General features: G+C 41.7%; 1 protein-coding gene across 1 annotated transcript in view; it reads right to left on the bottom strand.

Moving 5' to 3' along the window:
• Window positions 1-11,742, bottom strand: part of LOC109869577 (V-set and transmembrane domain-containing protein 2-like protein) — a 32,452-nt gene extending 20,710 nt beyond the window's left edge. The window contains exon 1 of the mRNA XM_020459803.2: window positions 11,416-11,742. Within this exon, the coding sequence (XP_020315392.1) occupies window positions 11,416-11,533 (118 nt within the window). The 5' untranslated portion in view covers window positions 11,534-11,742. The remainder of the gene's footprint in view (window positions 1-11,415) is intronic.

Genomic DNA, 11,742 nt, shown 5'->3' on the forward strand with positions numbered 1-11,742 from the left:
TAGGAATATAGTGAAGTAAATGTAGTCAAAAATATAAATAGTAAAGTACAAATACCCCCCAAAAGTATTTTTACTTAAGTACTTTACACCACTGGTTAGACAACAGTAGACAAAGGTTGGTAGTTCCCCCCTTACAATGTAGCTAGCTCTGGAGAACAGCAGTAATCACTGGGAATGAAAGCTGGAACACAAGAAAGAGAGAGAGAGCAAGATAAAATATTGAGAGAGAGAGAGTGTGAGAGAGAGAGAGTGTGTGTGAGAGAGAGAGTGTGTGAGAGAGAGAAACAAATAACGCAGTACAATCACTCCAGAAACAAAGGGCTAAGCACAATGGAGCCACACTGGCTTCGAATAACCAACTCCTGCATCAAGAATACTGATGCCAAAACTTCAATACTGTCTTCCATTTAATCCACCACTACCATCTACAGCCTTGCCTTGGGCATCTCTCCAACTTGAACTCACTAGAGCTCATTTTGTGCAATCTCTGCTGTTTTGGCTCAAAATCAAAGCTCAAAGAATATCACCTGCCACAGAAAATAATGTAAAAAGTGACTGAAGTTTCAGCTAAGTTTATCAGAGGTTCTTTAGACAGAGCTCATCGGTTCATATTGTAATGGTAAATAACATTGGGAAATGGACTCAGGACAATGGTGAAGCGTATTAGTGATCTCTGTTATGTGTGGTCAATAAATTCCATGTGGTAGCATTCGTATAGCTCTTGTTCCAGCCATCATCCACAGGGCTGAAGATTTCAAAATGTTTCATCACTAACAGTGTTAGCTACATGTAAAGCTGCACCCTCCACCCTCCACCTTGCAGCTCAAAACCCCAGCTCTCAAAACCATTATGATCCATGCTGGGGGTCTGCCTCTGTCGCTTAGAGCTCCTGCTGCTGTGAGATGATGTATGAGGATATTGTTCCTTACAGCACAGCATGTCTGGTATCTGTAAGGCAATCTAGTGATATGAATCATGTCATCATCAGCCTCCTCTTAAGATGTCAGTGTTATGCAGTACAGGGGGAGCTCTAATGAACTACACATCTCTACTGATCTGGAGGCAGATACTCAAGGATTGTACATGGCACTTTTGAAAATAGAATGTAGATGCGGGAAGAGAGGGTGAACAGGGGGAAGGGAAGGTGAGTAGGATGCCAGAGCGTTCACAAAGGGAGAGAGCGATGGAGAGAGAAGCACACCAGGGGTGAAGATGGTGTCAGGAGAGAGAGAGAGAACGAGAGAAGAGAGAAGAAAAAAAAGGGAGAGACATTTGAAGAAGAGGAACTAAGAGGAACTCGAGATAGTGGAGAATAGTGACATTTAAAAAGAGGACATCTTGAGGGCCCTGGGAATGGAAATACATTTACAAAGAACACAGAATGCACACTACACACAAAGGGCTGTATTTCCTTTATAGCCTAGTCTTGATTCTTTTAACAAGAAATATCTATTCAAATTTCAGTATCTATAAACACATATGTAGTCACTGCAGCTTTAAACGCCTGGACGAAAAATAGCATGAAAACAAGTTATGAGAGTGATGTGCTATCATCCCTAGATGATAGCTGGCCTAGCAGATTCATTAACCTCTGCAGTTGCCCCCACAGACCCAGGCAGAGAGAGGCTCATCGTTGAGCACAGCCTCTCCCTTTGATTCCTCACTTATCACTGGCAGGCCAGCCAGCTCCATCCACTCCACTGAAATAATTGCCTCTTCTTACAATGCTCGCTTAATATACTGTAAAAAGCAGCGGTCATGTTTCAAAGACACCTGTAAGCTTCTTGAAGACACAGTAAACAGACAGTGACTAACTATCCAAAGGTCATCTGGCTGTTGGTTTGTTTATGCTGTGATGTAATGCATACAGCCCATTTAGAAATGATTTGTTTAGTGAACGTCTTTTGCTTTCGTTCTTACGAAGTGAAATTCTCTGTCGATATTTCTGTTTGTAATGAATAGTCTACATGGTTAGGCCTAGTCATTTTCCTGGAAAAAGGTATTGTAAATATTTTGGAGAACAGTGGAAGCTGGGGTAATTGAAATTAAAATATGATTAACCCTCGTTTGAGTCGTACAATTTTTCCATGAGCAATTTTGACACAAGACAGAGATCGGATTTATGCAGCTGATTACAAAAAGTCAATAAAGTGACAAACTGAAAAACTGCTGTCAAACATTATCATACATGAACCTTGTGAAGCCTCTCTGTTCTCAGGACAAAGCTGAAGTCATTGGAGATTTAGGCCTAAAGTATATAACACCACAATGAAATATGTGTAATGTATTTTACAGAGCTTAATAAAGCGGGATTTTGGGTCACAACCAGTAGTTACCATAACAAGCATAAAAGCTCTAAATGATTATGGCCTGGGATGTTTAACATGTCTAGTGGAAATGCCAAGGCTTTATAATCCAGTCATCTGTATGCTACTTCCAACACATCTAACAGTCAAAATAGCATCATTCAGAATGATCACATAATAATTCCATGCGTTCATTTCAGCGATTTACAGAAGGGTGTTTATTGGTTGTTGTTGTGCATACAAAGCATTTTTCTTGTTACAGCATTTGGGAGAAATTGGTAAGAATATCATCATTATCTAAATGTCTTAAAAACCAACACTGCAAAAACTCTCCAGTGGGAGAATGTGTTAAATACTCTGTCACTGTTTCATAGAATTTCTGGCTGAGCTAAAAGGACAGAAAAATATTCAACTAGGTTAAACACTGTACCAAATGAGTGATATTTCTGTTGTATAAAAAAGAAAGGTCACATGACAGACAAACACTGAGCCCCATGCTGAGCTGCCTGCTTAACAATATGCAAGCAGTATCCTTTGAGACAGGGGGCCGTTGAGTCCAGACGTATGCAACTAGTGTCTCCTCCATGGCACTGTTTCCACTGTGTTTCATCCGTCACGAAGGAGAGCGATTAAATAGCCTCCCCACAACAATCAATGAATTCAGAGGCAAATACCTCACCTCAGAGATGGGACCATCAATAATCACAACAGTACTTCCTCGGAAAGGCATACAGTAGCTATCCAGAACCTCTATCTGGGTTCAAAATGCACTCATCACTATACATCCACACACAACAGCCGACACAGCCTGTTAAAGGTGTGTAATCCACTGAAACCCTTTGAACCTTCATGTAAAAAAAAGAAAGGAACATAGAAAACAAAAAAGAGCGTATTTTTGCTCGTCCTCTTTAAATCTCCCCAGCCAGCTAGCTAGCCAGCAGCCATCCAAGCCAGCTCTCTGGGGCCAGATACAAATGGTGTGATGCAGCGCTACGAGAGATATCAGCGTTTGGTATCTAATCTTCTCGCCCTCCTAATGCACCCAGGAGCCTCTCTCTCCAGCAGCTGAGACTGAGAGGAGAGCTGATAGCTCAGAGAGCCAGCCAGGGCCAGGATAGGAGAGCAGGAGAGGAGAAGAGCTGGAAGTCTGCCCGACAGTGCTACTGAAATTGCCCGACAGTGCTACTGAAATTCACCTCCACTTAAATCAGCTTCTCCTCCTCCTCAGGCGTTCCTAAGGAGATGCTCATGGGGCAACCTGACACCAAAAATAAGAAATAAACAGGGCCTTTTTTGAGAACATGTAGTCAGGGATTTAACAAAACAGCCATGCTGTCTTTTTTTTTCATCTCCCTTCACTTGTGGTGACTTTGATGAATGATGTAACTCACTGCTTATGTTTAGCGCTCATCTGAAATAAAGGGAATCTGACAGAAGCAAGCTGGCCGGGCCACTGTGGACTGCAAGTCGGAAGTCCTATATAGACAGGAAAGACTTGGAAAATTCTGTGTTATCTAATACAATAGCAAAAGGTGATTTGCGGTTTCCAAAAGGTAAACACAAGATCGGGAGCGATTTTGTCAAATTGTTACATGTTTGCAACCTGATAATTAACATGATTTCTCAATATAAATTAAAGGTACACTGAAAACCTGGATTCTCACTTGATCCATTGCATAGTTGTTCTTATTGCTCAACCCTAGCTTACCATGAACTCCATGTTTGATGAGCTAGCCTATTTAATGACTGCTACACAGGAGGCTGGTGAGTGGAGGACGGCTCAAAATAATCACTGGAATAGAATGAAATCAAAATATTAAGTGGTATTAAATACCATTCTATTCCTTCCGTTCCAGCCATTGTGAGCCCGTCCTCCCCAATTAAGGTGCCACCAGCCACCTATGGCTGAATACCAGTCAATATCCTTCACATAAGAACAGAAAACCAGATAAATATAATATGCCTGTCCCACTTTCTCATACCACCCATTTAATCCATTTGAAATAAAACACTTCTGAGAACTCTGAGACGGTCTCTTTTTCATTGAAAAGTACAGAACACCGGCTTTCAACAGTCTCTCTCTATGCCACATCAGTGGAGCCTTTGACAGCATGACTGTAGAGAGAGAGCAGCAATGACTTTGACGTGCCATATTAAAAAGAAAAACAACGGCCTATCAAAAGTGTCACATTTGATAGGCCGAAACACATCAACCGTCTGCAGAAAAGTCCCCAGACATCCAGATATGGTAACAACACCCTAAAAAAAACCTAAAAAAACATAAGCTCATTTCTTTGGCCGCTAATCAAAAGTGACTCTGTGAATACGATGTCCTAATAATAATTTATCTGCAGTAGAATGTATCATCTCTTTTAGCTAAATGCCCTTCTAAATGTTATCCTCCATGCCGTCAACTGAAGCGATGACTTCAATCACATCTAACTGGGGACAAAAACTTGCTATTAACTATCCATCATTGTAACCAACACTACTAATGCATCAGTGTAGTCAGATGGCTGAATGTCATGGTATTGCATAATTGTGTATATGATAGCCAGAGGACGATCTAATTAGCAACATCTCTATTTGCTATATTTGTGAACATATCATTGTAATAGGCCCGCCGTCCTTGGCCAAAGCACCAATCTAACAGCAAAGTAACTGGATAGAGACAGAACCATTGCTGAAGGGAGCATTAGCTCTGAGCAGGAGGTGTGTGCAGTCAAGCAATACAAAACCACAGAAAAATGTACTTCACCATTCTACATTACTGATAGGTGCAAGCTATCCAGCCCACTAGCCTTTTGAAATACCAAGTAGCCTTTAAAATATTACTGTCAGCAATTAGAGGGACAGGTAAAAGACAGAAACATTGGATATGAAAGCCAGACAGGAGCTAATGGTTGGGTTTTAAACAATCCTGTGAATAACATGCAACATGCGTGCAGATATCAATTCCCTGTTGTCAAATTGCCTTTCGTACTAAATTTCTCTCAGTTATTCCAACCTTTCTACACTTGCTTAGTGTGTAAAACACAGCCTTGTAGATCATTAAAACCAAGAAAATACCATGGAACACACTATAAATACAAAGAGAAACAGAAAAAGTGAGTCTCCTGTGTATTACCATCACCCCCTCTGGCTGAGCCAGCCCATTCCCAGAATGAGATGATTGAACAGTGCTGCTGGGTCTCCATTCACCCACTGTGTGTGAACCAGCCGCTCCACAGCAGCATAATTAGGGCTGGTCACTGGCGAGAAAGAGAAACGGTATAATGGATGTCCCTGTCTCAACATGGCCCCAGGCCAGCCTTCTAATTGAGCCAGGCCTCTGATATGGTGGACGGGATCATGATGGCTGGTTAACGTTGTATTTCCACACTGATAACATTGTTTTTCAACACACTGTGTAGGCTACCAGATTGAATAATACTGCAAACTAGCCCACATGCGTTCAGTAGCAACATACTGTAAGCCTATTGAAAAGCAGTAACATACATGTGTTTTTACTGGTGTGACCTAAATCCATCTCATGTTTACAAAATAATCAAATTAATCTGCCTGATTACAACAACAAAAAAGTATAATCATAACTGCTAAACAAAGTTGTTTTCTCCAAGCCCTTGAATGTTGTGTAATGCTGATAATGGGAGTAATAATTTGTTGATGCCCATCAGTGATGTGACACTGATGTCAATCCATATTAGTCTTCAAGGTTGCACAAAGTAGTTCCCGTGGTGAAGTTTCTAACTCAGTACATATGTCTGTTATTAACTGATCACTTCACACCTAATACTGCCAAAAAATATAATAACTCTTTGTTTTCAAGAACAAGCCACATGTAAAGAAAAAACATAAATTAAAAAGATTTTTTAACGTGGCCTGTCCTTAAAAACAAAGAGGTATTATACTTCAAACATTTACTCAAGCTGCTGTCTTCATTGGTTCGTTTCGGGACACCCATGGGGGCATGCAAGCTATTTGGAGAAGCAAATCTCAGTTCGACTCCACTAAAGCAAATCAACATGACTCCACTATTCACGCTGACTGCCAACATATGAGCCCTGCCAAGTCCTCTCCAGGAGGTCTGCGATAGCCACCACAGCAGTCATGTGTCTAATGTGAGATAAGCTTGCCCACTCTTCCAACCAGAGCCCAGAAGGATCACTCCATCCAGTCGTCTTATGATCAAGGCTGGAGGAAATATAGAGGAAATATGGTTTGTTCTCTGTGGGGAGAGCCAGGGAGAATTGGTGACTTCCAGAGATACTTGCATGAAAGGGACAGAGACTGTGACTCTGTATTGCCAGTCAAAAGGCACATATTTTCTTCTCCAAAGTGCTCTGGGGATATGTTTGGCCAGAGACATAAGGACATGAAAGGGAAATGACAAGGAAAAAACTGGTTCACTTTGAGGCGCTTATACTCCACAAGAGCCATCAGAACTGAATACACAGAGAGAAAACACATTGCATGACTGCTGGCTGACCCTACAGTTTGTAATGGGCTGCGTTTGAAGAGAAAGGAAAAGGAAATGGAGAGAAAGAGAGAGGGAGAAATGGTAAGGAGGTTGTATCAGGAGGCCTGCAATAAGTGCCCTGTCCATTCAATGCAGGTCTGAAGCCTAGTGGTTAAGAGCGTGGGCCAGTAAACGAAATGTTGCTGGTTCGAATCCCTGAGCCTACTAAGTGAAACATCTGTTGATGTGCTCTTGAGCAAGGCACTTAACCCTAAGTTGCTCTGTATAAGAGTGTCTGCTAAATGACAAAAAAACGAATGTAAATTGTACTTTATGCTACTGGAACCTTTTGGTCAACAAGGCTTCCCTGCATTACCCACTGCTAGGAGAAATGTTGGTATATAGAACCAAAAATAGTGAAATGGTTCGCTTCTTATATGGCCCTCAAAAAGCTTCTATACGACTGCAAAGCATATTTTTTTGTAGTGCAGTTACAGGCTCATCTAAACATCTAACATATATTATACCCACTCATAAAATAGGGAGTGGAAAGGAAGTGTGCCATTCAGAGCAGCTTATCATGCGTACCCTTCCCACCAGAGGGACATCTGTCCCAAGTTGATTCCTCCTGGCTGAGCATGGTAGGGAAAGGAGCCCACCACTGAGAGCAGACCAGAGACTAGCCTGTCAGCCTCTCCTGCTCAGCGTGAGCCTGGCTTGATGAATAGTCAACAGAAACTACTAAGGCTGAAGCAGGAGTGACTGTAGGCCTAGAGCAGAGAGAGGACATGGACGTTAGGTGGCTGTTTGTTATATAGCGGCCCATATTATTGTTGAAAAGGAAATCTGAAAAATCTGCCTTGACATGTCATATTTTATTCAATAACCTATCGGTTTAAATAATATTACCGGTATATTCATAATCTGTACACTGTTGGCTCTCAGTGTCTCAGTCTCTATGTGGGAGTTGCAGGATGGTTGTTTCTCTCCTCTTCAGCACTTAATTGATTAATTCATGTCATTTGATTGGCTAGATACAGTGCGTTCTGAAAATGTTCAGACCCCTTGACTTTTTCCAAACTTTGTTACGTTACAGCCTTGTTTTAAAATGGAATAAATAGATTTTTTCACCCCATTGTTTTTTGCGCCCCAGTATCTCTACCTGCACATTCATCTTCTGCCGATCTACCATTCCAGTGTTTAATTGCTATATTGTAATTACTTCGCCACCATGGCCTATTTATTTCCTTAACTTACCTCATTTGCACTCACTGTATAGAGACTTTTTCTTTTCTTCTACTGTATTATTGACTGTATGTTTTGTTGATTCCATGTGTAACTCTGTGTTGTTGTATGTGTCGAATTGCTTTGCTTTAACTTGGCCAGGTCGCAGTTGCAAATGAGAACTTGTTCTCAACTAGCCTACCTGGTTAAATAAAGGTGAAAAACACAATACCCCATAATGACAAAGCAAAAACAGGTTTTTAAGAAATGTTTGCAAATGTATAAAATAAAATAAAAATGATATATCACATTTACATAAGTATTCAGACCCTTTACTCAGTACTTTGTTGAAGCAGCTTTGGCAGCGATTACAGCCTAGTGTCTTCTTGGGTATGATGCTATAAGCTTTGCACACATGTATTTGGGGAGTTTCTTCTCTGCAGATCATCTCAAGCTCTGTCAGGTTGGATGGGGAGCATCGCTGCACAGCTATTTTAAGGTCTCTTCAGAGATGTTCAATCGGGTTCAAGTCCGGCTCTGGCTGGGCCACTCAAGGACATTCAGAATTGTCCCGAAGCCACTCCTGCGTTGTCTTGGCTGTGTGCTTAGGATTGTTGTTCTGTTGGAAGGTGAACCTTCGCCTCAGTCTGAGGTCCTGAGCACTCTGGAGCAGGTTTTCATCAAGATTTCTCTGTACTTTCCCTTGATCCTGACTAGTCTCCCAGTCCCTGCCGCTGAAAAACATCCCCACAGCATGATCCTGCCACCACCATGCTTCACTGTAGGTTTCCTCCAGACATGACGCTTGGCATTCATGCCAAAGAGTTCAATCTTGATTTCATCAGACCAGATAATCTTGTTTCTCATGGTCTGAGAATCCTTTAGGTGGTTTTTGGCAAGCTCCATGCGAGCTGTCATGTGCCTTTTACTGAGGAGTGGCTTTTGTCTGGCCACTCTACCATAAAGGCCTGATTTGTTGAGTGCTGCAGAGATTGTTGTCCTTCTGGAAGCTTCTCCCATCTCCACAGAGGAAATCTGGAGCTCCCACCGGTTTCTTGGTCTCCTCCCTGACCATGGCTCTTCTCCCCCGATTGCTCAGTTTGGCCGGGCGGTGGTTCCAAACTTCTTCCATTTAAGAATAATGGAGGCCATTGTGTTCTTGGGGACCTTCAACGCTGCAGAAATGTTATGGTACCCTTCCCCAGATCTGTGCCTTGACACAATCCTGTCTCGGAGCTCTACGGACTATTACTTCATCCTCATGGCTTGGTTTTTGCTTTGGGACCTGAAATAGATAGGTGTGTGCCTTTCCAAATCGTGTCCAATCAATTTAATTTACCACAGGAGAACTCCAGTCAAGTTGTAGAAACACCTCAAGGATGATCAAAGGAAACAGGATGTACCTGAGCTCAATTTTGAGTCTCTTAGCAAAGGGTCTGAATATTTATGTAAATAAGGTATCTGTTTTGTATTTGCAAAAATGTCTAAAAAAACATTTTTCGCTTTGTCACTATTGTGTGTAGATCGATGAGGATTTTTTAAATTTAATCCATTTTAGAATAAGGCTGTAACGTAACAAAATGTGGAAAATGTCAAGGGCTCTGAATACTGTCAGAATGCACTGTAAAAAATCCCTCTGCATAACAGTTGGTGATGCAGACTGCAGCATTCAGAAAATCTGTAGTGAACTACAAATAATGGATCATGTCAACCGACACAATGACTGCAGGGACATTATATTATAATATTTAGCCCACCTTGTAGCCTTTCTGGGCCAGTTTACCCGCTCTATGCTATCCCTGTTACCACTAACTTAGGTCAGAAGCAGTGGGAGATTCATGCATCTGTAGAGGTGATGGCAAGCGGTGGATGGACACAGTTGGCTGTCTGTAATAGTGTGACCTGCATGTCATCCTGGTCTATCTGGTTCCAGCCCACTGGCAAGAGGTTTACCCACACACCCTGGAGGAGCAGGTAATTAGGGTTCACACCCTGATACAAATGTAAGCTTTTTTTCTGCACATTCATTTTGGACACCAAAGGTGCTTCCCATTTTCAAACTGGGTTACTTGGATAAAGTTTTATCAGCGCAACATATTCCCCGTCTTAAGCTTTTCCATGGTGGACTAACGAGCCCTGGTGAGGCAATGTTCCTCCTCTGCAGTTTTCCTCTTCTGCTTTTCCTTAAATGAAAAGTTAATGAGTCATCAGAGAGATCTCACTTCCGTCCCTGATCATACCACCCAACATCACACTATACTTCACACATCCCAACCATAGAAATGATACCATGCATGTTATCATACTAGTATCTGCTAGTAATACCAGTGGGCATAATAGTGACGTTAGAAATAGTGCTGGCAGAAGTAAGAATCTGATGTTACACTTTGTTCCGGGGTATCATCAGTATCTTGCTCAAGGGCATGGAGGCACTTAGCCTCACACGCAATCTTCTCTTCTCGACAGTCCATTTTTCTACACATGCCAAACTTCTGCCCACACATCTGCTGAGCTGACAACCAAGCAGCTGGAATCTCAAACAGATGATGATGAACCCAGACAATACATGTTTATCTGAGTGATGCAACTAACTGTAAAATAGACTGCAGGAAGCCAGAGAGAATGTTGGTGCATCATAAGAGAGAGATGTTTGAATCCTCCAGTTAGTAACAGCATTTTGACCATTGTAGCCTATTATTGGACTACCCACTGCTTAAATGGCACTTGTTATCCACTACATTCTGAAAAAAGATGAGTATTGTGTCAGAATATAGGCTTGATGTATTCAATTCTTTCGTTCTTTCAACGGTTAATTTTCAGAAGCTGCTCATTACATTGTTGTAACTATACAATTACGAGGCCAAAATAAAAGCAACCCAGCAGACACAGTTTAGTTGAAAGAAATAGATAGCTTCCACACACATATATTTGGATAAATACAGTTGATTGAGATGAACATTACATTTTCAATAACAATATGTCATTCAGCAATGTGGAGAGTTGCACCCTCACGAGGTATTTTCGTCATAATATTTCTGACCCCACCATTGTCCTGCTATGACGTAAATAGGATTGTCAGTGTGCTAAGTATGAACTTTTATTTCACAGAAAAAACGGTATCTACAGATTTGTACATAAACAAATGAAAAAAGTTCAATAACAGTGCATATAGAACATGAATTAGCTGCCGGCGCTTGACTACCGGTAATATTAATGTGCAATATAAATCCCTCATCCTTCTACCTCAGGTGTTCCCTTTATAAAGAAAAACACCTTTGCATCAGTTGCCTCCGCCCTGATCGTAGTCTACTCTCCCCCTATAACCGCAGTATCTTCCTGGTGTTTACTGTCAATTGTTCCTTTCCGCATGTTGCACACTAATATCATTAGAATTTAACCGAATAAAACATTAGGACAGAAACGTACCGTTCCCGGAGATGTGGTTCTCTACCTCTGCATGTCCACCTTGCCTTGTGGAGGCACTAAGTTGGATGTAGAGTCCCATGTAATGTAAAGTCCCTACTATTACCCCAAAGGCTCCCATCTCTTTTATTTGAGATTCCGTATTCTTTGCCACTCTCTCACATTAGGTGTACTAAGTTTACAAGATAAAATCCAGGCAACGTGTTGTATAGATAGACCCGGATTTTAAACAAAAGCGCAGATCGCAGATATGAAGCGGTTTGATGGTGCAGCCACCCTCTAGTGCAAATCGCTGATTGATACCTCGCTTCAGCTCGTTCGGCTCTGGAT

This window comes from Oncorhynchus kisutch, linkage group LG24 (genome assembly GCF_002021735.2).
Source record: "Oncorhynchus kisutch isolate 150728-3 linkage group LG24, Okis_V2, whole genome shotgun sequence".
Taxonomy (NCBI): domain Eukaryota; kingdom Metazoa; phylum Chordata; class Actinopteri; order Salmoniformes; family Salmonidae; genus Oncorhynchus; species Oncorhynchus kisutch.